Source organism: Morchella sextelata, assembly GCF_020137385.1.
Source record: "Morchella sextelata strain SCLS chromosome Unknown scls_38, whole genome shotgun sequence".
NCBI lineage: Eukaryota > Fungi > Ascomycota > Pezizomycetes > Pezizales > Morchellaceae > Morchella > Morchella sextelata.
The window spans coordinates 1-26,727 of NW_025408653.1; the positions used below are offsets into that span (position 1 = coordinate 1).

A 26,727-nucleotide genomic window follows, 5' to 3' on the forward strand; every position below is an offset into this window, starting at 1 on the left:
CAACAGAGAGAACCCCTCGTGCATGCGCAAAATAAACAAGTAAGCTTCTTCTCTCTCTCAGGAATAATCGTCAAAAACGAGGGAGAATACAGAAGAGTAAGAACAGATGGATGGAAGAAGGAAGGGGGGGGGGGGGGAAACTATTCATTGGAGGGAATCATCTCTTTTGTGTTCCACAGCTTCACCAATATTGCGTGCAACCCTTCTGCCCTATCCCGTTCTTTCCCGTTCGTTGTCGCCGTCTGCTTCACCCCCGAGTCGTCCTTTGAGCCCATCTTCAGCTCCTTCCGTGCCGACTTGGTTGCCCCCGTCTCCTTCAGCGACTGGCTCAATCCCATTGCCCCCGCTCCCTCCGCGCACTGCCCCTCCTTGCGCTTCGGGATCCGCCGGTCGGCATGCTTATCCCGAATCCTTCAATGCTCTGTGCGGCGGGATTCTTGAAACGCCGCGTGTTCAGGTACTCTCTGTTTACGCGCTCAAACTCCTTCTGGGCCCGTGGTTGCAGCGCATACCACTCCGACCCAGGTCCCATCCTGTTTTGGTTCTGAACATGTTGAGGGGCTCGTGCTGCGATGATTGTCGTTGAAGCCATAGCTTCTGCTGCGTGCGCGAGGGTACAGTTGCGGTTGCCGATGCGGGATTGGGCGATGTGATCTTAGGTGTAACCGGCGCCTTGTCAGGCGGGGTTGACACTATTGTGGGCAGGCTTTCCCGATACGCCGGCGACAGCCCGTATGCCTTTGCTGCAGATGAGGGCGATATCGAATTTGAGTTTCCCAGCGAGGAATCGATGAATCGCGATGTCAGGGGTTGCTCATGCGAGTCTGGAAGGGAATGCGCAGGGGTTACATAGGCTCCGTTCTGCTGCGCGGTTGTGCGCCGGATCTGGTCGACACGGTTGGCTGGGTGCCCTGCACGGACTCAACGCTGACCTTGGGAGGTGCGGCCCCACCAGCCTTTGTATGCTGGAGCAGATGCGTCGGGGCATGCGTTGGGGCATGCGATGGATGCTGAGATTGAAAGTGCTGATTCTGGTGTTGCGGCGGGGTGGTGGTTGAACCTTTGCCTGCGGTGGGGTAGGGAGCTGAAATTGTGTCTGTGTCTGTGGCTGCGCTTCGGTCTGGCGTTTGTTATTCATCTCGACAAACACTTCTTCGGCAGAGTGGTGACGGCTTGCAGCAGGGGCAGGGGCAGGAGCAGGAGGAGGGGGTACAGTGTCGCGGGATTTGGATTGTGATCTCTCGCGCTTCTCTTCTCGTTTTAGTCTTCGTGCGCCGTCTCTTGGTTTACGGTCAAGAGACTTTGTGCTTGATGACTTGACCAAGCCGTTTGTACCCTTGTTGGTAGCAACAGTGGTGAGCGGCGGCGGCGTCCCGTTGCTCGTGTTCGTTGCGTTTCCGTTTGTGTACCTCCTTCTTCCTTGTAGCTGCTTGGTCTGCTGTTTCCGTTGCTGTTCTGGCGGTTGTCTCCGCCGAGCTCGAACGTCGCCCGCTTCGCCGAGGACCTGCCCTTCTCCTCCCCACGCGCCTTACCGCTGCCCGGAGATGTCGCAATCGGGGCCAATTTCCCCAGCTTGTTTAAATTGCGCCGTAGGACGGGACGCGGGTGTGATGGCGAGAGTGTGCGCCGCCGACGACGAATTGGTGCTTCTTGGGGTGGTGCTGCCGAGAGGGCTGGTGGGTGGCCTGGGCCTGCTCGTCGTTTGAGGACGTGTCTCGGTCGGTGGTGGTATTGGAATTGTCATTTCCATTACCCCCGCTGAGGACGGACGAGGTCGAAGAGTTCCTCTTGTCGAATAGCGGCCGCTGTTGCTCCGTCATTGTCCCCTTTTAGTGGGGAAAGATATGTGATGTGTATTTGTGTTAATAGCGGACTAGGGGGGGGGACCGGGGGTGGTGGGGAGGAATGGTAGGTAAATGTGAGCTGGTGATGAGACAGGCTGTAAGTATAAAGTAACTACGCCGGCCTAGTCTGAAGTAGCGGCAGCAGCAGCAGATGCAACAGCGGGATAAGTATTGTGGGGTGGGGGGTGAGGGTAGTAGAGACTGGCGAGTAGGAGATGGCAAATGACTAGATGACCGATAGACAGCAGCAGCAGCAAAGTCTCTATCCTAGATCGGGGAGAGGGGGGGGGAGGGGGGGGGAGATATTGGGGGGTAGTGGTGGTGGGAGGGACGTTGATAAAATGGGATGATGATGATGATGATGATGATGATGTATGACTGAATGGCAGATGAGATAGACACGAAAGATGGGACCTTGGTAGGAAGAGAGGCTGAACAAGAATGGGATTGGACGGAGGTAAGAATGGGAGTGAACGAACGGGACTCGACGTCCTTAGATGACAGTACAGTAGAGAATGTCAGAGAAGTAAGAGATTCGTTCCCTCGTTCGTTCGTTCAGACTTGTCGATACACGCTCACTTAGGCAGTGTTTATACACTCACGCACATCGATCTTCCTCGTTCTCCCTCACGTTTGCAGGAGAGAAAGACACACAAGAGAAAAAAGCAGTTACCGTGGATAAGGCTAACCAAAATAAAACGCTCTCCCCTTTACATAAGCTTAGACCAGCAAAGGACCCAAGCTGCACGGCGCCTGGAGTACATGAAATCCCCACCTCTCCCGCCTTGGGTTTGGTATTTAAGGGTCCAAAGGGCCTGCCGGCCTGCCTGATGTTGCGCTGGCCATCGAGCTTTCGACTCGATGCCCATGGCCGAACACAACATTTATTTACCCGTTATTAAAAAAACTACAGCCGGTGAAAACAATTGCCATTAATATTGCTCAGTTAACTACGCACAAGGAAAAGAAAAGAAAACCCATACTCGCCTTAGTTATCCTGCGAAATTCAACAGCACTTGCCTGCCTTGTTGGTGATGAGATCTGGCACTCGGACTTTCTAGAAAACCATGTGCAACAACATATCTTCCGCCTTACATACAACGGAAAAAAACAAACCCTCCCCACCCCCCCTGCAACACCGAAAAGGCCGTGGCAAAGTGACTGTGCCACACAGGCCCTCGTGCCTCCGGTCCAAGAGCTCAATTCACACCGCAGATGACAACTAACCCAGGTACGTTTTGCAACAACAAAGATTAACCACTGGATACAACAAGGTCACCCCCAACGTTTGATTTAGGAATACACTTTCAGTTTACCTTTACCTCTCACTAATAATAACCAGACCATTTACCCCATTGGAATGATTACGAGTGAGGGCTGCATGGGTATCCGCAAACAAAGCTTCCCCATGTATGTACCAGCGTACATTACTATATGTAGCTTGGAGTACAGAGGTCGTCGCCCAGTTGACTCGCGATCCAGCATCGCTTTATTACCCCATGATCATGTGCATGTGATTCCCAGGGAACTGTCGTTGTACCCCACAATTCCCCCAGGCTACTTGTATCCGGGTAAACGTTGTTGTGATTGTTAAGCTTCTGCTTTCAGCCATCCCTCCCGAATCCTGAGACAGGGTTAAATAAATAATACTCAAGTGCACACACACACAGGTAGCAGTTCAAGCCTGTGGTTATCATCATGAATTATCACTCGACAAATTGTTATCGTTGAATGTTGGAAATATGGGCTGCTTTCTTGGCTTCAGAGACATAGGACAGACATAGACTGCTGGCATACTTGATACAGTACAAATTTGTCATATATACCCATATAACTCATGATAGACCAGACTATCCAGTTGTTTCCACCGTCTACCATGACACCATAGTGACTACATGTAATAGCGATTCGCATGTACTGACAACCACATATTTGATTCTCGGCTTGAAAGCCATATTTGAAACGAAACAAACATGGTAAACCGATGTCGAAACAAGCTGATACTTTTTGAATAGAAATAAAAAAAAAAATAAAAAAAATTAAAGGAAGAAAGAAAAAAAAAATGCATTATGCACAGTCGATTAATGGTATAGTAGACAGTGATAGATACTTTCACGGCCAACATTTCAAAACCACTTACGGCATCCCAATCCATTCTAAACCGTGGCCCTCATTCCGCATAAATACTTTTCTACAATGTGTAACCTAATCATCAGTAACCATACCGTCCTCCACTAATAGATCGGCAACATAAGCCGCAAGGGGCTTATTGACTGCCATAACTTCAAATAACGCTCCCCTCTCCGCCCCCAAAATTTCCCTAACATCGTTCATACCCCTCCTGGCCATGTTCCTTAATACTAAGGCGGCAGTTAATGGGATTCCTGCCGCCTCCCCGCGATCATCAATGCCAGTTTGGTTTCTCCTGATGATGACCTTCGAATTCGGCTCCTCATCACCCCCGATGCCGCCGTCAACATCCTCCATTCCAGCGATTCGGGCAGCGCGGAGATCGTTCAAGTCAGGAATCTGAGTCCGGACATGTCCCAATGACTTTCCTGCGGTCCTCTTCTCCAGCTTGATGGTTATACTTTCCGCATCCGCCCCAGTTGCAGTGCAGTTTTCTCCCAGGATCCGTCGGAGCTCCGATATGATCGTTCAATACATGAACCCATAGGTCCTGAGGCGTCGGAAGCTGTGCATGACATCTAGAGCCATTGCCGGTGGTGTCGATCCATTTGCAAGCAACGTAGATCTGGCCTTTGAGTGACATTGGAGTCTCTCTAGCTCTGATACCTTTGATGATAAACTTCTGACCGCCTGTGGGGAGAGTCAAGACCATTGCGGAAGCAACAGAGAACGCGATGCTGACATTCTTGATAAATTCAGCGGCGGGGAGAAGGTTGCGGCCAGCCGGGACGTAATCGTTGAAGCGGGCTTGGTAGGCCTGCCAAAGCGCGATTGGGTGATATCCGAGTTTGGGTCTTCTTCAAAACAGCATCTCATCCTGGTATGGGGGTTAGAAATTACTGATTTGGGGTTAAATAAAATGGAACTCACCACTTGGTTGCTCTTTCTGGCTCCATATAAGTTAGGAGGTCATTGACGATTTCCTGTGGAAGATTCGGGATCTCTCTAGGCGGAGTTGGGCGAGGTATTCTAGTCTTCAGCCACACAGTCTGTTCGCCGGGAATGGCTTGGTAGAGTAACAATCTCATCAACTGCTTTATCAATTCGATACCATCAGGCGGTTGCATAAGCTTCTCGACGTTTTCCTCGTTAGTAGTGTATTGGTACAAAAGTCCAAACAAGCAGAAACCAAGTCTTCATCTTCAAGCATTAGAAGATTGCGTATTCGGTTGATGGCATCCATGCCAATTTCTCCCAAGCGGTTACTTTCGTCACGTCCCATGACGAATCTACAGATTGACTTGAGTGACCCCAAAAGCAGACCACGGTCATCTGATAATAAATTGACATGCAGCGCCTCAAACATGTTATCGTGCGTTGAAAGCACGAGGTGGGTAGCCATCGACTCGACCATATCGAGGATATAATGCTTTAACTCCATAAAACAGGTTTGGTTGGGGAGATTCAGGCCCGCGACTATGATAGACCTAGCATTCTTGAGGCGTGAAAGTATCTGGCGTTGTCCACCTGGAAGGACATGTTGCGTAATATCAAAGCCGCTTCATTGACCTTTTCAAGCTGCTTCGTGAATGCAGGATCCTCCAGGACTTCCTCGCTACCGTTGAGAGAGTGTAGTTTCATCAGACGAGTAACTGACTGTAGTTTATCATACAGCGCCTCAGCTAAACCAGGGAATTGTTCAGCACGGAGGTCATCGCCGGCTTCGTATGAGGTTTTAACCAATTGGCTCAAAGCAAAGTCGACCTCTTCTGGCAAGCCGGATTTCAACCCCATTGCAATGCGTGTCATGTTGCTAGGGCCTGTGTGACCGACTAAATGCTCTATCCATCAGTATATGCACCGTTATCATCACCAGGGAGAAGAAGAATAGGAAGGAATAGTTACCTCCAAACCTAGCCATATTTGTTGTTGCGGCATACTGTTCGGCTTTCCTTTTCTGAGTGATAAACTCATGTGGAGCATTTCTAGGTGTTGGTACAGGCATTCCAATGGGCGCATTGACCGTGTTGGATGAAAAATTGGGGAAATTCATGGCGCTTCCGTTCCACTGGTTACCAGGTGACACTTGATGGCTTTGCTGTTGCTGCTGCTGCGACTGCTGGGAGTTCTGCTGTTGGTGCTGTAAGCTTGTGGCTCTGGGTGGGTTATGGCGCTGAGAAGTCGTATCCGGATTATAAAAGTTCTTGGTGTCGGTGCTTGACGTAGACCTGTGGGATAATCCCGACATTAAAGATTAGGAAAGATGACAGGAAATAGGGCAATAACCACAATAACATACTTCGCTTCTCCGTGGGTGGTGGGGTTGGAGACCTCTCTGCTTTTGATTCAGACTTTGGCGAAGGCGCCTGAAAATCTTCTGCGGTTCTCGTCATGATTGACCCTCCAGCAGCGGATCGCTCCTCTAACCACTCTTTTGGGGGGGGCTCTTTCCCGAAGAAATTTGAAATTTCGTAGGCGCTGTGGGGCTCTGTATCTTAGCTATCACAGAGTTGGGGCAACAAAGGGATTAGATGGGGAGGAACGTACGCGAGATTCTTGTAGTAGATCGTCTTTAAAAGGTAACCTGCGTTGGTGTTGTTCGCAGCAAGCTTGTACTGTAGCGCAAGATCTCTCCAGGCACCTGTGATTTCGCGAAAAAAACGTCAACCTCAATTGTCCACTCCCCGCTCCTCTGTTTCCATCGCCATAGGGTATTTAACATCCAATATCTTACCCTTCTCTTCAGTCACTTTGTCGTAACCTCCTAGAGCCGTGACCTTCTCGTAAAGTTTTCGCAAGTCAAGGAGCTTCCGTCCGAGTTCAGGCTCGATGGTGAGTGTGGTCCTAGGAGGTTCAGTCGCGAAAGAGTTAGTAAGAGCACCAACCAAACCAAAACGTTTTCTACGCCAAAGTAGACCCTAAGGAGCAACCAACCCTCGCTTCTCGTGGTATTCGGATAGCTTTTTGATGAACTCGTCGTATTCAGGCGTCTTTTCGATGTCGGTACTGAGAACTCTGTTTGCCCATGGCCCTTTGCGCTCGCGCTCGGGTGTTGGCGCTGCCATTGAGCTTTCTGACATTTAGATTATCCCCTTTCCTCTCTTTCTCTCCCTCTCTCCCTCTCTCGTTCTTCTACTAAATGTTTTCTTTCTTTCCTTTTTTCCCTTTTCTTTTCTTTTTCCCTTTTCTTCGCTTTTCTGAACTTGCGCTTTATATCGATCGACACGCTTGGGCTGGGTAAGAATGGCAGGGGAAACGCGACCCTATGGAACAGCAGTGGGTTTAAAGAGTTCACTGGACAAGGAAAACACGAGCAAGACCGCGACGACTCTGAAAGCGACGAGAAAACGCGTCCTGATTGAGGCTCCTTTTCCGAGTTGAGTTGAATTGAGGTTGCTTTAACGCCGAGCCCTTTCACATTGCATGCCAGCTGCATACCACAAAATAGACATGAACAAGTAAATACATGCATCCAGCCTTATCAGGTCCGGGGACTTTGCCAAGAAACTGGGGGGTTGCAAAGAGCTGCGTGCCTTACACACATTCAGAGTCTAGGTGGAGGTTTTAAAGAGGAGGTGAAACAACTCACTCTGTGAGCGTTCACACCACGTGATACACGCAGGAGTTGAAGGGGGTGTTAATACATGGGCATGTACTCAACCACAAACGAATTCAAGAGTGATCAAATACTAGAGCTCGCCCTTACCGATACACATGTATTTTACCCTAAATGCTCTTTGCATTCTCTCATTCTTGCGTCGAGTGATCTATTGTGATTGTCGAGATCCAAGTTACACAATGTACCTACCTGTAAAGTAAAATATGTTCTACGTCCGAATTGCATTCATGCCATTTATCGGTACTTGGTATCAATCCGCTTAATACACACAAACCTTATTATTCTGCATGTAGGGATAGGAAAACTTTAAATACATGCATGTTTTGCAACTCAACTGCATTACTGGCCTAGTCTTGCATAGACCAGGACAAGCAACTTTTGTTACTCTTCCCACAGTCATACATGCTCAGCATGGATTCTCGGAAGCTCCCTCTGTCGGCAGTCAATTCCCCTCTTTCATTGTCTAGTTGGCCGCTCCTAAAGTATTCCTCTTCTGCTTCCTCAGTATCAGACTCGGCCCACCCTCCATGGTCACACTTCCCACACAGGGACAATGTATTTCTGGTGATCGATACTCATCGTGTTCCCGGATACATTCAGAACGATGGAAAATTTGTTGACAAGCATACAAGGCTGAAAGTCGTATGGGGTCTCGAGACAATGGTGAGATTCATCTTTAGTCGAAGTTTGGAGCATAGCCAGAGAAAATTGACTCTGATACTTTAAAGTAGGAGAGTTTAGACTTGACAAGCCTAGCTAAACAGACTATCCCGTCTCATGATTCATCACAGTTCCATAAGCCGGCTTTCATGGCACTTGGGCGCTCGCCATCTCTAGCCATTAAATATTATAAAGCAGAAGACCAAACCGTTAGTAACATATAATTTAGCAAACGAATTTAATTTCCAGAAGGGTCTACTGATATATACCGAACTTTAGATTCGCCGATTTCAAATCAAATTTCAGTCGGATACCGCCTACCAATCGGCCACAGCACTTCTCGAGCAAGCAAACTGCCCAATTGGCACACCTCCAGCAGATAAACACGAGCCATCTTCTCAGTTTCAGTTTGCACAGGCAGGCCCACCAGTCCCTCTCCGTAATAATACTATCCAAGTGTTACGTACTCCACCTGGATCTTCTTCGGGCTACACACTGAGGTCTGTTTTCTCTCCAAAAGCCCAAGAGTTATATTGCTTGAGGGATCGATTCGCCCGGAAAGACGTTTTCTCATCGACCTGTACTTATTATAAGCTAGTGTAATTACAACCAACAGTACGCCCAGTAACTTTCAACAAACAAACGATCCTCACTCAGCACCTTCATATTTTGCTCCACAGAATCTGCATCCTAGCACAGTAAAGCCTTCTGATATGTTTCTGGAAGATGATATTCCACCACCACGCCCGCCATCCAGCTTTCTATCTAGAAAACCCACCGTGCAGAATCCGACAAATCCCATCAACAATGGAGCTCTGGTGGATGCGATTGGCAGTCTCCCGCCACTCCCGAAACCAACGCCAGTGAAAAAAGCGCCCTCATTAGTCTTTACTAGTGATAATATACCTGCATATCATGGATCTGACTTCAAACATTCCTCTAGACCTAGGCCTGGGGTTAGCGCCTTCCAACAGCAGAGTGACAATCAAGGATTAGCCACGAAAACTAGAGTGGGAGGTTATAGGTCCGGGTTGCCCGAGATTGTTGAAGAACATGCTAGGGCGAACGACACAAAAGATCGCGGAGGATTTCCAGTGTTCCCACGTGGCTATAAAAAGCCGGAACTTAGGTCCGAGACCTTTTTGCCGGCCGTCCCACAGGAAAGGCAGAAAGCTGCCGGTGATATTACAGTTACACCTACTGCAGGCGCTCGAAATCCCAACATAGGAGGAGGAGGAGGAGGAGGAGGGAAGCGGAAACAAGACGATGACGACGATAAAGACGAGCAAGAACCGAAAAAACAAAGGGGCGATCATCTCCGTACACATGAAGAAGAAGAATTCAGGCAAGTTGAAGATTTTATCATAAACGCCATCCACGATGACGAGTTTTTGAGGCTTCTTGAGATGATCGGTGGTGTTTGGCAGCGAATGGGTTTCGATGAAGTTAGGCATAATTTATCCGGCGCTGGCACGTAGATTGGGTAGTTTCGTCTAAGGGGCTAGCCACGGAGTGTATATTTTGCTCATATTGGTGAAGATACTCTTGCAGTTTGGTGGCAATTAACCAATGTGATGTGATGTGAGACACAGTTCATCATAGTATATCACTCGTGCACATCTAAAATCCATTGCAGACTAATCAGAAAACCCGAGACACCCGCTTGCTGTTTAACACAAATAAATTGAGGAATTATATTCTTTCCCCTACCAGAGAGTGATATTATGATGAACCTCCATCGTTCTTTGTACAAGGAATTAGGGACACCAAGGCCCTTCCCCAGAAGAAAGTATAAGAAACATCCTAGTACCCTATACTCCGTCCATCTCCCCGGTTTAAAAGAAATAATAATAATAATAAAAGAGTAACCGGCAATCCAGAAAGAACCAAGTCAACCAAAAAACCAAAGACTGCATAACACTACTGCGCCGTTAATTCCGAAAATAAAACGCACAACAAAAAAAACAAAAACCCCCGTTATTAACATGGATATCAGCCCTCCTGCTTCCTTGGTAAGTAATAGAAGAGAGAGTAGAGAGAGCGGTCAGATCGATCCACCGGTAGATCTCTATGAAAATATTCCTTCCGCGTCATACTACCCATCCTAGTCTATCAATCCTTCAATACACCCGTTATTACGTTCGTATCAATGTCGGGTGGGTGGTGGCGTCTACTCCTGGCCAGGGCCTTGCTGGTTGAATTTGGCCCTAGCCGACCCGAACAGCTCCTCCTGCTGCCTCAAGAGCTCTTCCTGCGACAGCCCGGACTGCTCGAGCTTCGTTTGTTTCTTTTCGCGGGACTGTTGCTCGTAATTGTCAGCATCATCTGAGTGCGATCTTATATCATCCACATGCACGCCAGCCGCCGGGGTAATACTTTCTGATGTTCCTTATGCTCCTGCGCCACATTCTGGATCTGGTCGATGTACTCCTCGAAGCCGAGGTCCCTAAGGGCTCGGATGACATGTTCAGCCGCGATAGTCTTTTTCGCTTCGCGCTCGGCAATCTCGTTGGCCTCCGAGGAAATAAGAGTGATGAATTCGACGCAGCAGTCGATTAGGAGGTCGCGCGCATCCTTGGCGAAGGCGAGGTCGTAAGGGAGGATCTCGGAGATGATCTTCTGGACAGTGGCTTTAGGGAGGGATAGGTCATCCGCTAATAGGTGAGAGAGAGACAGCTATTAGTTCATAGTACTGAAGCTATGGGGAGGTAGCTATGTAGCTGTGGGGGGAATAGGAAGGGGGATAAGAAAAGCGGCAAGTCAAACAAAAGCAAAGGGATGGATGGATGGGGGTGCAGTAATATACCTCCTCCGAATTCACGATCTGACATATTTGAAGAAGTAGTAAAACCTAGTGAAGCAGCGGTAGGAGAGAACGCGTTGGTGTTTTAAGGTATTCTCGAGAACTGTTTTATGTAGACTTTTATATTGGGGTGTGGAGAGGGGGGAAGACGCGGGGTGGTATTTTTATAAAAAAGGGACGTTCGCGGTCTTTTTAAACTTCTCTGGTCATTCTTGAATCAGCAAAGAAAAAGATCCTAGCCAATTTCTATGTAGGGGTGACGGAAGGGGTTTGGCGGGTGCCGTCGGGGTTGCGCACTTGAGCCTCTGCTGCGGTGTCAGGGCCTGTAATCCAGCAGCGCAGGTAAGCAAGTAAAAACATCGCCATTGAACCACGACGAGGCCCACAACGGCGCAGCACAGCAATACCCTCTATTTCATTTTTATCCGCCTACCCTACTATCCCGGCGAGAGTAGACAAGCCATACAATATGCCTCCAAAGCCCACAAAAACGCTCGTAGTGGACAACGGTTCATACACAATCAAAGCTGGATTCGCCACTGAAAATGCGGTTCCAGGGGATTGCTTACAGGTCCCAAACTGTCTTGCCCGCGCAAGAGACAAACGCGTGCTGGTTGGTCAGCAGCTGGAGAGTTGTCGAGACTTTGGATCTATGTCATTCCGAAGGCCTGTCGAGAAGGTACGTTCACCCTCTGCGATGATCCATGATTCGTTTCCAGCTAACTATCTTTGCCAAAGGGCTATCTGGTGAACTGGGAGGCAGAGAAGGAAATATGGGACAGGACCTTTCTAGATTCAGATTCAAAGTTACAAGTACATAAGTCCTCAAGGCTTTCGTCTAAACCATTTAAATCTAACTTCCAAACAGTGCGATCCTAGGGAAACAGTTCTCTTACTCACTGAGGCTCCTAATGCACCGTCAGCTCTACAATCAAATTGCGACCAAATGGTCTTTGAAGAATACGAGTTCAGTGCCTACTATCGTTGCGTAGGTCTATCTCCCACCAGCCATTCCCTCCCCACTTTGACCCGCTAACCGTTCCCATCCAGGTCCAACCTTGATACCCTGGAACAACATCGGTGCTCTGCACACACCTGACTATAACCCCTCCACTAAACCCCCCGCCGAAGCATGCCTCGTTATCGACTCCGGTTTCTCCCATACCCACGTAACCCCGATAATCAACGGCCAGCTCTGGAACTCGGGTGTACGCCGTATCGACGTCGGCGGGAAGTTCCTAACCAACTACCTTAAAGAAATGGTCTCCTTACGGACCTACAACATGATGGAAGAACCCTATTTGGTCAATCAGGTCAAAGAGTCCGTCTGTTATATATCTACAGACTTCTCGGGCGATCTTGAGAAATGCAAGGCACTTAAAAACTCAGCCAATCCCATCGTAGTGGATTATGTTCTTCCTGACTATAACTCTGGCAAGCTTGGGCATCAGCGGGCCCATATTCCAAAGAAGCTTGGACCTGCCAGGGATGACGAGCAGGTTATGGTATTGGGGAACGAACGATTTACTGTGCCAGAATTACTCTTCTCGCCGACTGATGTAGGACTCAAACAATCCGGTATCCCGGAAACTGTCATTCAGTCGCTTGAAAGTGTGCCGGAACGTTACCGGAACCTATTACTGGCAAATGTGGTAGTTGTAGGCGGCAATGCTAATATCCCCGGCTTTTTGGAGCGGCTGCAGAGCGAGCTACAGCCTCTTGCACCCTCGGATGCGATTGTAAGGATTGCGAAGCCGGAGAATCCAATCACATACGCCTGGCAAGGTGGCGTAGCGCTGGCACTGGATAAGGCAGAGATGAAGAGGAGACAGGTCACAAGGGCGGAATACCTGGAGTATGGGGCTGCGTGGTGCGCCAAAAAATGGCTGGGGAGGCTGTAGGCGGCAGCGAGACCAAAACAACGGATACAAAGGAAGGTAGGAGTCACAAGAAGAGGAGAGTGGATGACTCATAAACACGGATGTTCAAAATGAGTGCCTGGCGTGCCTGAGGGCGCTGGCGTCCTTCATATTTAGTCATGTGCAGCCCTGTCCACATATTTCCAAATATAGGGTTAAGGAGTGGATAATATGTACTTTTATGACTACCACAAATCTTGTGCTAGATTCTGCGATTGTACCATGAGGATTGACGGGTGGAGTTTTAATATTCGCGGAGGATAAGAAAGAGATACCCATTTCATATTATGAAATTAAACTACTAGCTACACAATATTCTTAAAAAAGTGCCAGTCCCACTAGAGATCATGTTTAGTGAACCATGCCTTCATGGATATACGAGTGGATGGGATTGATCGGAACTTGGTATAGGTGCTACAGGCCAGATAACCTTACGCCAGTCATAATAATAGCTAGCAAAAAGGAAAAAGAAAAAGACCTACCCGTGTGTTCTAGCCAATTGCACCACTGGAGTTAGTATGATCATCAGCCGTACTGACCGGTCATAACAGTAATTCTTCCTTAGCTAACAGCCTACTACATCCTAAGGAGAGACTGCAGAGGTGCATATATACATGTATATTTACATGTAGTTTTGTAAGTAGAAGGATTCTAGTATTGTACTAGGAGTTGATTGTTATTGACCCCACGTCTTGCACCTGATCGCGCAAACTCGATCCCGTTAAAGGTCTCCGTGTTCTAAGTGTTTAATCGGTAAGATCAACCCCAAGATGCAGATATTTGGGCGAGTATCTACTATTCTATAAAAGAATATAGATCGGAAAAGTTTCGCTAAACCCTAACCCCCTATATCCGGCCCTGTCCATTAATTGAATGGAGTCTAACGATGAGCTACGTTATGGGAGAAGAGGGTGGAAACAACTACATATAATAAACTTAACGAGAAACTAATAAAAACAAAAAGTCTTGCTGAAGAATGTGCTTTTCAGGGGGGTGAGTGCCATTTATTACACACAACGCCAGTATAGACTCCCACCCCTCGGGGCTGAACCCATGACATGAATCTACCACGACGTACATCATGACCCACAGCTGGCCACCCTCTTTTAGATTGATAGAAGATCATGGTTAGTCCAGGTCAGTGATATGGTCATGGGCTGAGCTGCTAGCCAAGGATTGCAGAGCGAGAAGTGTATTTCTTGGCGCGAGTGATATTGTATGATTATAAAATGCTACCCTCCTAGGATGTTGCATAGCAACCAGGCATTGGCATAGATTCTCGTCTCTCCATCCATCCATCCATCCCTCCCTCTCCATTCATGTTCATCTACAGCCCCCCTCCCCGTGCTGGTGATAGTAAACAGAAGGAAGATCCGGAGGCTCACTGACTACGATTTACCACTAGGCTAAGCCACCTCATTTTTCCCTGCGCTCTTGGGGTATAGAACCACCTCCAACCACATGCCTAGACGACATCACCAATACCAGCCGTCCCTACGAAGCGCATCGTGATTAATTTATCAATCAGCGAAAGCGCTCCTGCATTGAACCTATTTCCACAAACCACCATTTCTTCCTTTGGTCTGTGTTGCGCTTTTGGAGTAAGGTGGTGTGGGTTGTGCCAGTAGAATAGAGGGCAAATTATCTTCAAAATACTTACCACAAATCCCCGGCGATCCGATACTCGCAAGGAATTTTACTCTAAACAGTTTGAAATATGATAACACTGACAGCTGTATAAACCTATATGTACCTTCACACAACATAATCACCCCCATTCTCGTCCCAAAAGCCCTTATATCTCATAACTATGAATATGTATTTACGTACCTCAAGACCTTGAAATGTGTTTGGTATGTATCAATAAGAGTAAAGGTTGTATCCCTATCTTGTATTTCTTGGCGAAGCAGAGACAGAGCGGTCGGCATATTCAATCCTCAACTTACAGACCACGTTAGACCGTTACTATGGCGACAGCGGTGACGGTAATAATGGCCGTCACTTTCTACACAGAGTGCTCAGATCCAAAGCTTTGGTATGGCTGGTTACACGTGCGTAGTATATATGGACAGGCGCAGAGCATAATTATGATTGTGAGCGCTATCATCTTATCCTGTCTCAAGGCATTCTTTCTCCGATGAGATCGAAATCTTATACGTAAGAGGCTTGCAAGCATCGGTATTGGTCATCGTAAATCAGCATACAAATCTGCGCGACTGGGAATAGCTAGTGAAACCCAAACTCAAATAGATTCCAAAACCCCGTATGTCAGTTACCCGCAGCAAACTGGTGTATACAGTCAATAATATCGTAGGCAAAGTTCATGTCATTGAACCAACGAGTGATATACCATGATCCTATCGTCACATGACTCATCGCCATTTTTAAAGAAGCCCTAGCCCAGCCCCACAATCGGCCCAACCGAGGCTGGCGGTAGTGCAGATGAGGAGAACTCCGAAGCTCCGCCCAAGGATTCGGACACGGGGGAGCCCAGCGGGCGGATCTCGCCGACAGCCTCTCATCTTCCTGCCGTTCACCATGCACCCTTGCCCTGGCGGGGTTAAGAGCCAAGCCGATGAGCTAATATGGCTTAGCTTGGAATCATGATCGCGGGGCAATTTTTTGTGTCTTTTTTCTTTTTTTTTTCCCCTTTGAAGAGTGCAGGAGATGGCTCTGTGTAAAACTAGGTACTCCTGCAGCCTTCTGATAATAGACCTCTACATCCCCACGTCTCTCGCCTTGTCTTGCATTCAAACCAACATTTCTTCTTACCCTTTCATCTACAGCTAATTTCTCATCACTTCTCATCTCTACAAACATCAAAAATGGCCGTTGAAAGGAAGTACATCACCTATAACCAGGTCCACAAGCTCTGTCAGGCTTCTGCTGAAAGGATACTCGAGGAGTTCAAGCCAAATCTCATGATTGCGTATGTTTCTCCTTCCAAGGCTAGATGTCAAGGTCGTTTATTTGCTAACTCTCCTCAGTATTGGCGGCGGAGGATATGTACCTGCCCGAATTCTTCGGTTAGTTTCTTCAAATGCCTACCCAGTTGCTACATATTATTTATACTGACTCACTCATTAAGATCATTTTTGAAGACCCCTGGATCTCCCAACATCCCGATTCAAGCTATCGGGCTTTCGTTGTATGAGAAGCTCGTTTCAGAGGATGGCCCCGAGGAGGAGCCCGGTACCAAGGTCACCAGGACTCAGTGGCTTGACTTCTCTTTGTTGAAGAACACAGACTTGATTGGAAAGAACATTCTCATTGTAGATGAGGTCGACGATACCAGGACTACATTGCAGTATGCCGTCCAAGAGCTGAGTAAGGATGTTGAGGCTCAGGCCAAGAAACTGGGCTCCACCGAGAAGACAAACTTCTACATCTTTGTCCTTCATGTGCGTTTCCAAGAGAAAAACCAAACGAGAGTGATATTTGGCTAATATTAGGGACTGCATAGAACAAGGATAAGCCCAAGAGAGGAGCTCTTCCCAAAGACATGATGGATGAGGGCCGCTATCTTGCTGCTGAGACAGTCGGTAATGTTTGGTGTTGCTACCCGTGGGAGGCTACGTACGTTTCCATTGCTCGTTTTCTGTTTTGATTCGTATACAGACTAACATCCAACACAGTGATATTGACGCCCATGACAAATTGGCCGCACAAGCTTCCACAAAGCCAAACGGGCACTAGAGTTTTGGAGGGCGTGTATTTTAAATAGGAAGATCTCTAAGAACTTGCTATCCCCAACTTCCCGGCTTGTGTCAGTGTTGGTGTAACTTAGTAGTCTTTTTTTGTACGGGGTTTGGGTTTTATTTTTCCAGATATTTAAATCGTCATGTAAAACCGATTTTTTCCATTTCTTCGTGATGATTAGATGGCCTGAAAGAGCAATAGCATCTTTAATCTCCAGGGTTCTCCACGTGGGCTCGCGATAACGACCAGCCGGCACGGAAGAAGCCGCTGTGCGATTACATTTGCTTCTCACCTTCCATTTGCACTTCACTACTAGAGTGAATCTGGAATGAGCTTCCACGTGGTTCCTGCATTAGCATAAAAGAGATTTCCTGCAACATGACGACAAGCCTGGCTTTGTCGGAAAGTCTAATGCAAGACAGTTAGCTCAGTATAATTAGTCCCTGGGTTAGCAACAGCCCGCAGAATCAGACATCTCGATCGCCGGCTGCTGACAGATTCGGAAAACGAAAAAAAAATTAAGCTTCCCAATTATGACAGGCCAGACTTTATCTCGTAGTATCTTGCATGGATGTGAAATCCTTGAGACTATTACTATTATTATTACTAAAGACTTTAACTGTGCCTTCCGTTTGTTCTGGCGTCGAGACGGATATTCACCGCATTGTTGAACGGAATAATCGGGGACCTGCTTCATGTGTGTAGCACGAAGGAAGTTGGGTTAACCTTCAATCACCCGCATATGACAACGGCGAAACCCTCTGCACTTTTTTCGCGCTTAACAGCCATCGGCCGGCCAATACTCATGATAGCATATGGGTCACAGATGACCATAAGTAATTGATCTGCACCTCCAATACACGAAGTACAAGCCATTGGCTTTTGATCGTTTTTCAAACGCAGGTTCAATGTCCTGGTGGTTCGGTTGAACAAACAGCTCTTGCAGGACCACAGGTGAAATCAAAGGGTTTTTGTAGTGAAATGCTAACACTACAAGGACAAACCTCACTATGATTAGTAATCAATGGTAATGATAGTATTAGCAATATGTTAACCGCCATCAACAAAAAGTTACTGTACCTGACTCTTGATTGTGGGGAAGAAAGGTCATTAGCGGTATTTTAATATTTTTGACTGGCCGATCTACTATTAGTAAAAACCCTTACTCTTAGACGAAACAGATTAACCAAACCCAAGAGGATAGCTTTTCGCAAATTACAAAGCTTAAGGATAGGCTCTATGAAACCGCTCATAGATTGCTACCAGTAGGAGCGGCCCTACAGCATTTCTTTTGTCCCCGTTGGTGTCCCCGTTGGTGTCCCCGTTGGTGTCCCCGTTGGTGTCTAAGGTCTTCCCGCCTCACACTGTCTGGGGGGTCTTTTATTCCTGTCGATGTCTGGGACTTGATCAATGTTTCAAGAGGTATCGTAAAACCGGTAGTTTTCTTTGGGGCGCTTGAATGTGTATTTTTTGTGATGCGCGCTTATGGATTTATACGTAGGGCCTTCGGTTGTGGTTCAGTGGGTAGTATTGTATCGGCGGGGGGGATGGTCGTTTTGACCGGGAGGACACCTTTCTCTCTCTATCGTGGCTTTACGGCAAGGGTTCCTAAATGTAGAGCCGATTGAGTCTGAAAACAACCCGCCTAGGCGTAGCCAGAGGTCCGTAAATGTATTATGCAACTGCTGATAATGATACTGGTTAATTAGGGATAGCGATGGGTTAATGGTAAATTCTCGCCATAGTGAACATAGAGAGGGAGGTGGGAGCCGGAGGAGAGGGAAAGGTGGAGATAGAAGGCATGAACAAGTGATTCCACTTCACCCGCAACCATGCTACTGCCTCCTCACTGTCCTTCACTGTTATGGGGAATTCGTCCTCTCTGACGCCTAGTAACTCAGTAGACATTGCCCCCATAATTCGGTAAGGTTTGTATTTCAAGCCGACAGAGATTTAGGTTGCTCCAACTGTGTCCAAGCTTCATCAGTAGGTCATGGGTTCAATCCTGGGGGTGGGAGTCTATACTTGGGTGTATGTGTAATAAATGTCACTCACCCCCCTGAAAAGCATTCCCTCAGCAAGACTTTTTGTGTTTAAATTTATTGACATTTTTTTTTCTGAAGCTTGGTGGCACTCCTCCGGCCTCGTGGGTTAGATCTCTGGCTGGCCCTGTGATTGTAGCTTAAACGGTTATCTTGGCTTCTCGCTCATTATTTGGTCCCCCCCTCTCCCCGTGGTCAGGGGCGGATATAGGATTAGGGTTTAGCGAAACCTTTTCAGACCATATTCTCTTATAGTATAGTAGATGCAATAGAGGCTGTGGGGGCTGACAAGACCAGGTCTGGAGATCGATCTCGAGAGTAAGTCTCAAGACCTTTGGCAAAACAAGACGAGACCATTGTCTCGAGTTTTTCAAGACTCACTTTAAAAAGATATGAGACGAGATGGGATTTTCCCAAGTGTCCATCACCAAAATTTATAAGAGATTCTGAATCTCTTATAATTATACCTTCTTTCGAACTGCAGTTCACCAAATCATAATTGGTAAAGAAAAAGAGATGTGGGTCTCTACTGAATAGTGCAGTATGGCTCAAGAAGAAGAAGAAATATACGATGCAGAAAGAATCCAACCTCGCAAAGTCACCCAATTCGGAACATAAATTCTCACTCGGTTCTCATCTCCAAACCGAGCAGCTATTCGATTGAACATACTAGCATTGGTTGGGGTTTTTAAACTCTATTAGTTCCTAAAAGCTTATATATGACTAACTATTTATGATTGGGATCTTAGTTCTCACTTAAAAATGGTGTTGATTGCAGATCGTAGTCTCAGTCACATGTTGTCACTCGACTGGGAACAACTGTGTAACTGAGATCCATGCCCTTGCAATAATCGAGCTTTTTAGGTAATGGGTACCTGCATAAACGTACCACCTCGCCCAGTCGATTTGCGTACCCTCAAGGCAACCCTTGTAGTGGCGTTATTTAGGACCAAATCAGCGGTCTCTTCACGTGCAGGGTCTAGATGTGAAATGAATTTGACTGGCTATCGTAGTATAATGGCATTTGCCGAATAGTTTAATAATATGAAGAACCCGCTGTAAAAGACTAGAACCAATTACACTGATATAGAAAAAAAGAAAGGGTTGAAAAAGAAAAGAAAAACCATAAAACACCGCACAAAAACATGACAAAACGCATAAAAACAATACATCAATAGGTTACCCAGGAGAGAAGGGGAATGGTCGTTATGGTCGTGTATGTCGTGCATGGGGCCTTTTCCATCCAATCTAATAAAACATCTAACAGCACCTTCCGCCCTTCTTCTTCTCGTTCGAGTCTAACGAAGCATCAATTCTCATGCCGTCTCGAGTACCCCCGCTATCCCCATATTCCCCGCCTCCGCCAGCATATCCCCGCACTCGCTCAATTTCGGCGCGTCGCTCAACCAGCTTTCGTGCAATTACTTGGAATACTTCATCGACGCCTACGTATTTTCTTTAGCACGCGTACACTTCCACTGCTAGGAGTCATATTACTAACCTTGGTCATCTCGCGCTGATATCTCATGACATGTATCCATGCCCATCCATGATGCAGCCTCATCATCGCCCAGATGCTCTGCCGCATATGCAACACAGCGCTCAAACGGTACCTCCCGTTTCGACGGATCGGCGTTCACTAAGTCGGCCTTGGTCCCTACGATATGGATGATGATGTTTTCGTTGTTTACGTTCTTCTTGAGTTCGAGAAGCCTTTAGAAGTAGCATCGAAGGAGTGGTTTATTTAGGTTGGCGGAAGAAAAAAAAAAGAGACAATGAAATATAATAAAATAGATGGGAGGGGGATATTATAGAGAGGAACATACCATGAATGCATTGCAAGGAATGACGCTTCAGAAGTTATGTCGTAACAGAGAATTCCGCAGTTGGCGGAGCGGTAGTAGAGTTTCGATATAGAGCGGTAGCGCTCTTGACCGGCGGTGTCCTAAAATTTTGAAATATAAGCCCCGCGAGTCCTGTTACCAAGGTATGTGGTAATGCTTATTTACCCATATCTATTATTTGTAATTAATTAGCTCATTAGAACTACTCTACTATCGATCCCGCCGGGGAAGGAAAGAGCTTACTTGTAGCCGCACAAGGCAATCATCGACCACAACCTTCTTGGCAAGAAATGAAGCGCCTATCGTTGACGCCGACGCGGGATCAAAAGTGTTTTTGACATATCTAATTAATCCCTCACAAGCTGGCTGTTACTAATACTGTTCCGTTGAATGCGCAGATATAGATTTCTCATTATCTAGCTAGGGGTGGCGTATGTTATACCTGACGACGAGCGAAGTCTTGCCCACGCCTATTTATCCCAATCAAGATGGATTGTTAGCTATCATATCCCTTTTGAATAGCTTCCCCTCCTCTTCCACCATCACCGTTAAATTCCACAGCTCTCTCCTCTCCTCTCCCATACATTCTAGCTAGGTACCCCTCCTCCTACAAGCGCTCGGACTAGTCCGCGGACATCCGAACGCAACGATCAACAAGAAAAACTTAAAACCAACCTTGAGTGCCTAGCACCACCAGCTTTGCCTCGAGACTCTCACTCATATCCTGGCGATCGTTCATACGAAGGTAGGTTTTGCGAAAAAGAATAGTGGAGTGGTTATATCGAACGACTGCTCTGGACTGGACTGGCCTGGAATGGTAAAGTGCAGATAATGTAGGGACCCGAATGTATTGGGGGAAAGAGTAGGGAAGGTATGAGGTATCAGGTAGGGGGGGGCTCTGTAGTAGAGGTGAGATGATAAACAGACTCCCGGCGTCGTGGTGGTGGTGGGGGGACGCCTAGCTAAGCCTCGTCTACAATACGGTGCAGGGTAACTATGAGTACGTAGGTAAGAGAGTCGAGAGTTATGTGGAGCAGAAGCTGGAACGGAACGGGCCACGCGGTGAGCCGGCGGTGGTGGTTTGCTGAAGTGAGAACCTACGATACTGTGTAAAGATATGTGGACCAGGACCCAGGGGACAATACACAAAACCAATACGCAAAGTACCTTTTTTTTTTTTTTTTATATCAAGCTCTATTGTTTCTAGGTACAAAGAATCGCATAAAGTATAAACTATGGCGTAAAGACCTATCCCCGACCGGCTGTTTTTCCACCTATATAAAAGACTTACAAAGACAAAAGAAAAAATATAAAAGGGGAAAAATCCTTAATGGAGCCTCCGAGAACCTAGTCTCCTGGGGGTAGTGGTGGGGTGGCGCGGCGTTTTTATGAGATTTCCATCGCGGTCTGGGGGTTGGGGGGGGTCGGGGGAGTGGTGGGTTTCCTGCTGGGGCAGGCTGGGGCGAAGGAGCGGTGGGTCCCGTTGCAGTTGACGCACTTGGCGGGAGAGATTTCGCAGCAGTTTTCAAGAGGCGTCGATGCTCCTTTGCACGTGGCAACTGGGCAGCGGTGGTCTTGGAGTTTGTGGGGGAGGGTGCACAGGGGGCAGGCGACAGGGGACCTGCATCCCTGGGTGGCGTGGCCGAGTTTGCAGCAGTTCCTGCATTGTGTGGTGGAGGATGCTCGCCACATGACGTTGCAGCGTCTGGGGCGGGAGAAGAGGCGGATGGTGGTTCCAATGGTTGCTGCCTCTTCCGCCGTCACGGAGACGATGACAGAGGTGGTGGCCTTGGAGGAGCGGGAGGTTTCGTTCGTATTTAGGAAACGGACGGCAGCGGGGGTGATGCCAACGGCTAGTTTAAGCGCGGAGGGCAGGATCTCCTCTAGGCATTCCTGGTTAGGGAGCTCGTAGAGGGGGACGCCATGGATGGCGAGATCGACGTTGGTGGGAGCGGTGCGGAAGGTGGTGAAGGGGTTTTCTGGGGAGGCTACCTCCACGTTCAGGATCGTGGTGAGGGCCTCGAAGAAGGGTACGTAGACCGTTGATGGGACGGTGGGAGGAGCGGTAACAGAGACTGTGCCTCTGTTGTTGATGGTGACGGTGAGGGAGGTGACAGGGGCGACTTGGTGGCTTCGGGCCAGAGCTTGACCGAAGAGGCGGGGGAGGGTTGCCGACAGCCTTTCGGCATTGGCGATGGGGCAGGGGGTAGTCCTGGTGGCGAAGAAGCGGCGGTGGGCAGACGGTAGGGGCTTCGCCTTCGGGGCGGATCCTGGGGCCGGGGCTGCGGCTGCCTTGGCTGCCTTCTTGCTGGGGGGGTTGGGTGGGTTGGTGTAACGGCAGCTAGACGGATTGGCTATGTGAGTTGTCTGGGTACAAGGGAGAAGGATTATGCAGTGTGGTTGGGTTTAGTGAAGTGGGTTTCTATTATGTTTTATTTGTTTCTGTTACGCGAGGGTATGAGTCAGCATTGGGATAGGGTATGGATATATAAGGGGGGCGTTGTCTCGTGATTTCTCATTTCTCTTTCTTTCTCTTTTCTCTTTATGCAACCTCTGTACTTCACAGTTACGAATACTATTTGGTTCGCACTACGTCATAGGGTTTACCCGGTATACTAGACCAGGTACGACCATCCATAGTCCATAGTCCACAGTCCCCGTTCTCGCCTTAGGTATACCCTTCGGCCCCATAATCCATAGTCCACGAACCTCCTACGTCCACGTCTTCGCCTCGGTTGTATTCCTTGGCTCCATAGTTTCTACGTCCACAGTCCCCGTTAGACTTAGGTTGCATCCACTACAGCCAACCGATACAACACCACCTTGCTTAGCTCTGGTCGCGACTATGTCCGACACCACTCAGGATACGCTGTTGCAGCGTCTTTCAGAATTTCTGACCACCTATGGTCCCCTCCCAGCCGATATAGACTTCGGTGAAGAACTTACGGAGGCTCATGGTCTTATTGCTGAGTGTTTGGAAGCTCTCACCAAGCCTCTTGACACCCCCACGCCACTAGAACCCGTTATTGATACGGCTCAGGAAGAGGTCATTGCCGGCCTCACTATAGAACTAGAAGCAGCCAACGAAAAGGCTGCCGATTTTTGGCAAACCTTATGCGATAACCAGGAAGATTCTACTGAAATCATCCGAGGTCGCGACGAGGTTATCGTTGCTTTGAAGATTGAGCTGGAGGAATCGAAGGCTGAAGAAGAAGAGCTTCGGTTCCGTCTGGCACTACACCAGGAAAGTCTCGCCATTGCTGACGAGAACCTCGCTGATGTTGAAGATGAGATTCTTCACATCACCTCTGTTGCAAAGGCCTGGGAGGCCCAAGCCAATGCCACCATCGCTGACCTTCGTTCCCGTATCTCCGCTTCTGCCACCACAGTCAAACCCCTACGTCGCCATGCCCCCGCTAAGCCTCGTTACCTGACTCCTCACGTCAAAGATCCCCGTTCCATTAGCAATTGGCGAGAAAGGCCACTTGAAAATGGATCCCCAAAGCCGGCGTTAAAAGGTCAGCCCCTTTGGTAAAAAATGGCAAACCAAAGGGGCCAGCCCCGCCACCTGTTTCTGTTCTCCCTGCTGCTGCCGTGTCCGAGGATGAGATGTCCGAAGACTCTCTTGTCGTTACCTGCTCTGTTTCTCAGGATTCTGATTCTTTCATACCCACCTATGCCCTTATTGATACCGGAGCCTCTGGATACGCTTTTATTGACGAATCTTTTGTACGCCACAATAATCTTACAATGACCCGCCTTAAAGTACCTCGTCAGGTAGATGTTATGGATGGGAGGCCTATTGAATCGGGAAAGATCACCCATATTGTCAATGTGTCGTTGGATATCCATGGTCATCGGGAAACTGCATCATGTTTTGTAACGAAGCTGGGACACTATCCAATTGTAATGGGAATACCTTGGATGCGACGTCACGATGTTACGATTCGGCCGAAGGAAAATTTACTTATTTTTGACTCTCGAAACTGTTGTCAACACTGTTCACTCAGTGGAACGACAGTTACTGCCCATGGAATATCGATCCCTCTACCGGAACATCATACTGTTGTCATTTCAGCAGTTGAGAAATCCACCGTCGACGTCAAGCAACTAGTACCAAAGCAGTTCCACCATCGTCTCCATATGTTCCAAGAATATGACGCTTCTATCCTGCCGCCCCATCGACCATCCCATGATATTGAGATAGTATTGAAGGAAGGTAAACGACCTCCCTATGGACCGATATATGGCCTCTCCCAAACCGAACTAAAAGCACTACGGGAATACCTTGATGAAAACCTACCTAAGGGATTTATTCGGGCCAGTGAGTCGCCAGCGGGAGCACCCATACTGTTCGTAAAGAAAAGTGATGGGACTCTCCGGCTCTGTGTGGATTATCGTGGTCTCAATGCTATCACGATCAAGAATCGATATCCATTGCCGTTGCTAAAGGAAACCCTGGCCAAGTTATCAAAAGCGCAATACTATACCAAGCTGGATCTACGTTGGGGATATAACCAAATCAGAGTAGCCGAGGGAGACGAATGGAAGACGGCGTTCAGGACTCGTTATGGACATTTCGAGTATACTGTAATGCCGTTTGGATTAGCGAATGCCCCTGCCACATTTCAACATTGGATCAATGATATTCTACGTCCTTACCTCGATCAATTTGTAACGGCATATCTGGATGACATCCTGATCTATTCGGAAACTCTGTCAGAGCATGAAGACCATATTCAGAAGGTTCTAAAGGTACTTGATGAGAATCATGTTCACCTTAAACCCGAGAAATGCGAGTTTATGGTTCAAGAAACGAAGTATCTCGGCCTTATTCTCACCCCAGATGGGAATAGGATGGATCCGAAGAAGGTTGTCGATGTGTTAGAGTGGTCTACACCGCAGAACCTTCATGATGTTCAGGTATTTTTGGGATTTGCTAATTTCTATCGACGGTTTATCCTAGGATACTCAAAGATTGTTGCCCCACTTACGGCTTTGACGAAGAAAAATGTTAAGTTCGAATGGACGGACGAAAGGGAGGAAGCATTCCAGACATTGAAAAAGATGTTCATAACGGCACCCATACTAGCGCACTTTGATCCGAATCGGAAAATCGTAGTAGAAACTGATGCATCCGACTATGTTTCTGCTGCAATCCTATCCCAACGTGATGATGAAGGAATTTTACATCCAGTCGCTTTCTTCTCAAAGAAGCATTCCCCTGCGGAATGCAACTATGAAATCTATGACAAAGAACTCCTGGCAATTGTACGATGTTTTGAGGAATGGCGACATCATTTGGAAGGGGCACAATTCCCAATCGAAGTCCTCAGCGATCATAGGAACCTTGAATATTTTATGTCAACAAAGCTATTAAACCGTCGACAAGCCCGTTGGTCGGAATTTCTTTCACGTTTTGATTTCGTCATTCAATTTAGACCAGGGAAACAAGGGGCAAAGCCGGATGCATTGACTAGGAGGTCGGGTGACCTACCTAAGGAGGGGGATGAACGGTTGACGCATCAAAGCCAGGTGGTTTTGAAGCGAAAAAATTTGGATTTAAAGCTAAGTTTGTTCGCGGGTTCTTTTTCAAATGAATCCGCTGAAGGAATGTCCACTGTAGAAGAGTTGTTTTTAAATGCTTACCAAGTTGACAGTTTCCCGAACAAAGTACTCGCGATGCTTCGGAACGGCGTCCGTCACTCGAATAAGATCTCGCTTGCCGAATGTACGGAAGATAACAACGGTCGGCTACTTTACCGTGGCGCACTCTATGTACCCGACGACAATGACCTTCGGCTAAGACTCCTAAAGGAACATCATGACAAACCATCGGCAGGCCATCCAGGTAGAGCGAAGACTTTGGAACTCCTGAATCGAGAGTACTACTGGCCACAGATGCGAAAATATGTCGACCAGTACGTTAAGAATTGCAGTGTGTGTGCCCGTAGCAAGGCACCACGCAATGCACCTTATGGGGTACTTCGACCTATGCCAATACCCGATGGACCATGGACAGATGTGTCAATGGATTTTGTTACCGACCTCCCAGAGAGCGATGGATACAATGCAATCTTGGTCGTGGTGGATAGGTTAACTAAGATGCGACACCTAATACCAACAACAAAGGAGGCGGATTCAAGGGAAGTAGCGAGACTGTATAT

The 26,727-nt window shown here is 47.8% G+C and overlaps 9 protein-coding genes across 9 annotated transcripts; 3 read left to right on the top strand and 6 right to left on the bottom strand.

Moving 5' to 3' along the window:
* Positions 1-990: 990 nt before the first annotated feature.
* H6S33_009906 (uncharacterized protein) lies at positions 991-1,820 on the bottom strand (the record flags this gene model as incomplete). Its single annotated transcript, XM_044841344.1, has 2 exons — positions 991-1,527; positions 1,589-1,820. Coding segments are annotated over 2 exons (769 nt in total), but the record flags the coding sequence as incomplete, so codon positions are not given.
* Positions 1,821-4,049: 2,229 nt separating this feature from the next.
* On the bottom strand, positions 4,050-5,415 carry H6S33_009907 (uncharacterized protein; the record flags this gene model as incomplete). The annotated part of the gene is made up of 4 exons (XM_044841352.1): positions 4,050-4,487; positions 4,516-4,828; positions 4,908-5,107; positions 5,164-5,415. The coding sequence occupies 4 exons, from the start codon at positions 5,413-5,415 to the stop codon at positions 4,050-4,052; spliced, it is 1,203 nt and encodes a 400-aa protein (XP_044687403.1).
* Positions 5,416-5,450: 35 nt separating this feature from the next.
* H6S33_009908 (uncharacterized protein) lies at positions 5,451-7,054 on the bottom strand (the record flags this gene model as incomplete). The annotated part of the gene is made up of 6 exons (XM_044841353.1): positions 5,451-5,806; positions 5,880-6,202; positions 6,270-6,452; positions 6,522-6,615; positions 6,709-6,818; positions 6,909-7,054. 6 exons carry the CDS (start codon positions 7,052-7,054, stop codon positions 5,451-5,453), a joined length of 1,212 nt encoding a protein of 403 aa, XP_044687404.1.
* Positions 7,055-8,004: 950 nt separating this feature from the next.
* Positions 8,005-9,731, top strand: H6S33_009909 (uncharacterized protein; the record flags this gene model as incomplete). Its single annotated transcript, XM_044841354.1, has 4 exons — positions 8,005-8,256; positions 8,325-8,462; positions 8,533-8,753; positions 8,852-9,731. 4 exons carry the CDS (start codon positions 8,005-8,007, stop codon positions 9,729-9,731), a joined length of 1,491 nt encoding a protein of 496 aa, XP_044687405.1.
* A 692-nt stretch (positions 9,732-10,423) lies between these two features.
* Positions 10,424-11,084, bottom strand: H6S33_009910 (uncharacterized protein; the record flags this gene model as incomplete). Its single annotated transcript, XM_044841355.1, has 3 exons — positions 10,424-10,552; positions 10,630-10,907; positions 11,060-11,084. The coding sequence occupies 3 exons, from the start codon at positions 11,082-11,084 to the stop codon at positions 10,424-10,426; spliced, it is 432 nt and encodes a 143-aa protein (XP_044687406.1).
* Positions 11,085-11,525: 441 nt separating this feature from the next.
* Positions 11,526-12,957, top strand: H6S33_009911 (uncharacterized protein; the record flags this gene model as incomplete). The annotated part of the gene is made up of 4 exons (XM_044841356.1): positions 11,526-11,735; positions 11,795-11,869; positions 11,925-12,048; positions 12,107-12,957. The coding sequence occupies 4 exons, from the start codon at positions 11,526-11,528 to the stop codon at positions 12,955-12,957; spliced, it is 1,260 nt and encodes a 419-aa protein (XP_044687407.1).
* A 2,843-nt stretch (positions 12,958-15,800) lies between these two features.
* On the top strand, positions 15,801-16,671 carry H6S33_009912 (uncharacterized protein; the record flags this gene model as incomplete). Its single annotated transcript, XM_044841357.1, has 5 exons — positions 15,801-15,904; positions 15,963-16,001; positions 16,064-16,376; positions 16,439-16,551; positions 16,611-16,671. 5 exons carry the CDS (start codon positions 15,801-15,803, stop codon positions 16,669-16,671), a joined length of 630 nt encoding a protein of 209 aa, XP_044687408.1.
* Positions 16,672-16,949: 278 nt separating this feature from the next.
* On the bottom strand, positions 16,950-17,927 carry H6S33_009913 (uncharacterized protein; the record flags this gene model as incomplete). Its single annotated transcript, XM_044841358.1, has 4 exons — positions 16,950-17,082; positions 17,544-17,682; positions 17,755-17,808; positions 17,867-17,927. 4 exons carry the CDS (start codon positions 17,925-17,927, stop codon positions 16,950-16,952), a joined length of 387 nt encoding a protein of 128 aa, XP_044687409.1.
* A 2,049-nt stretch (positions 17,928-19,976) lies between these two features.
* Positions 19,977-21,299, bottom strand: H6S33_009914 (uncharacterized protein; the record flags this gene model as incomplete). Its single annotated transcript, XM_044841359.1, has 7 exons — positions 19,977-20,161; positions 20,218-20,429; positions 20,543-20,661; positions 20,726-20,731; positions 20,804-20,903; positions 21,003-21,030; positions 21,236-21,299. 7 exons carry the CDS (start codon positions 21,297-21,299, stop codon positions 19,977-19,979), a joined length of 714 nt encoding a protein of 237 aa, XP_044687410.1.
* Positions 21,300-26,727: the final 5,428 nt, after the last annotated feature.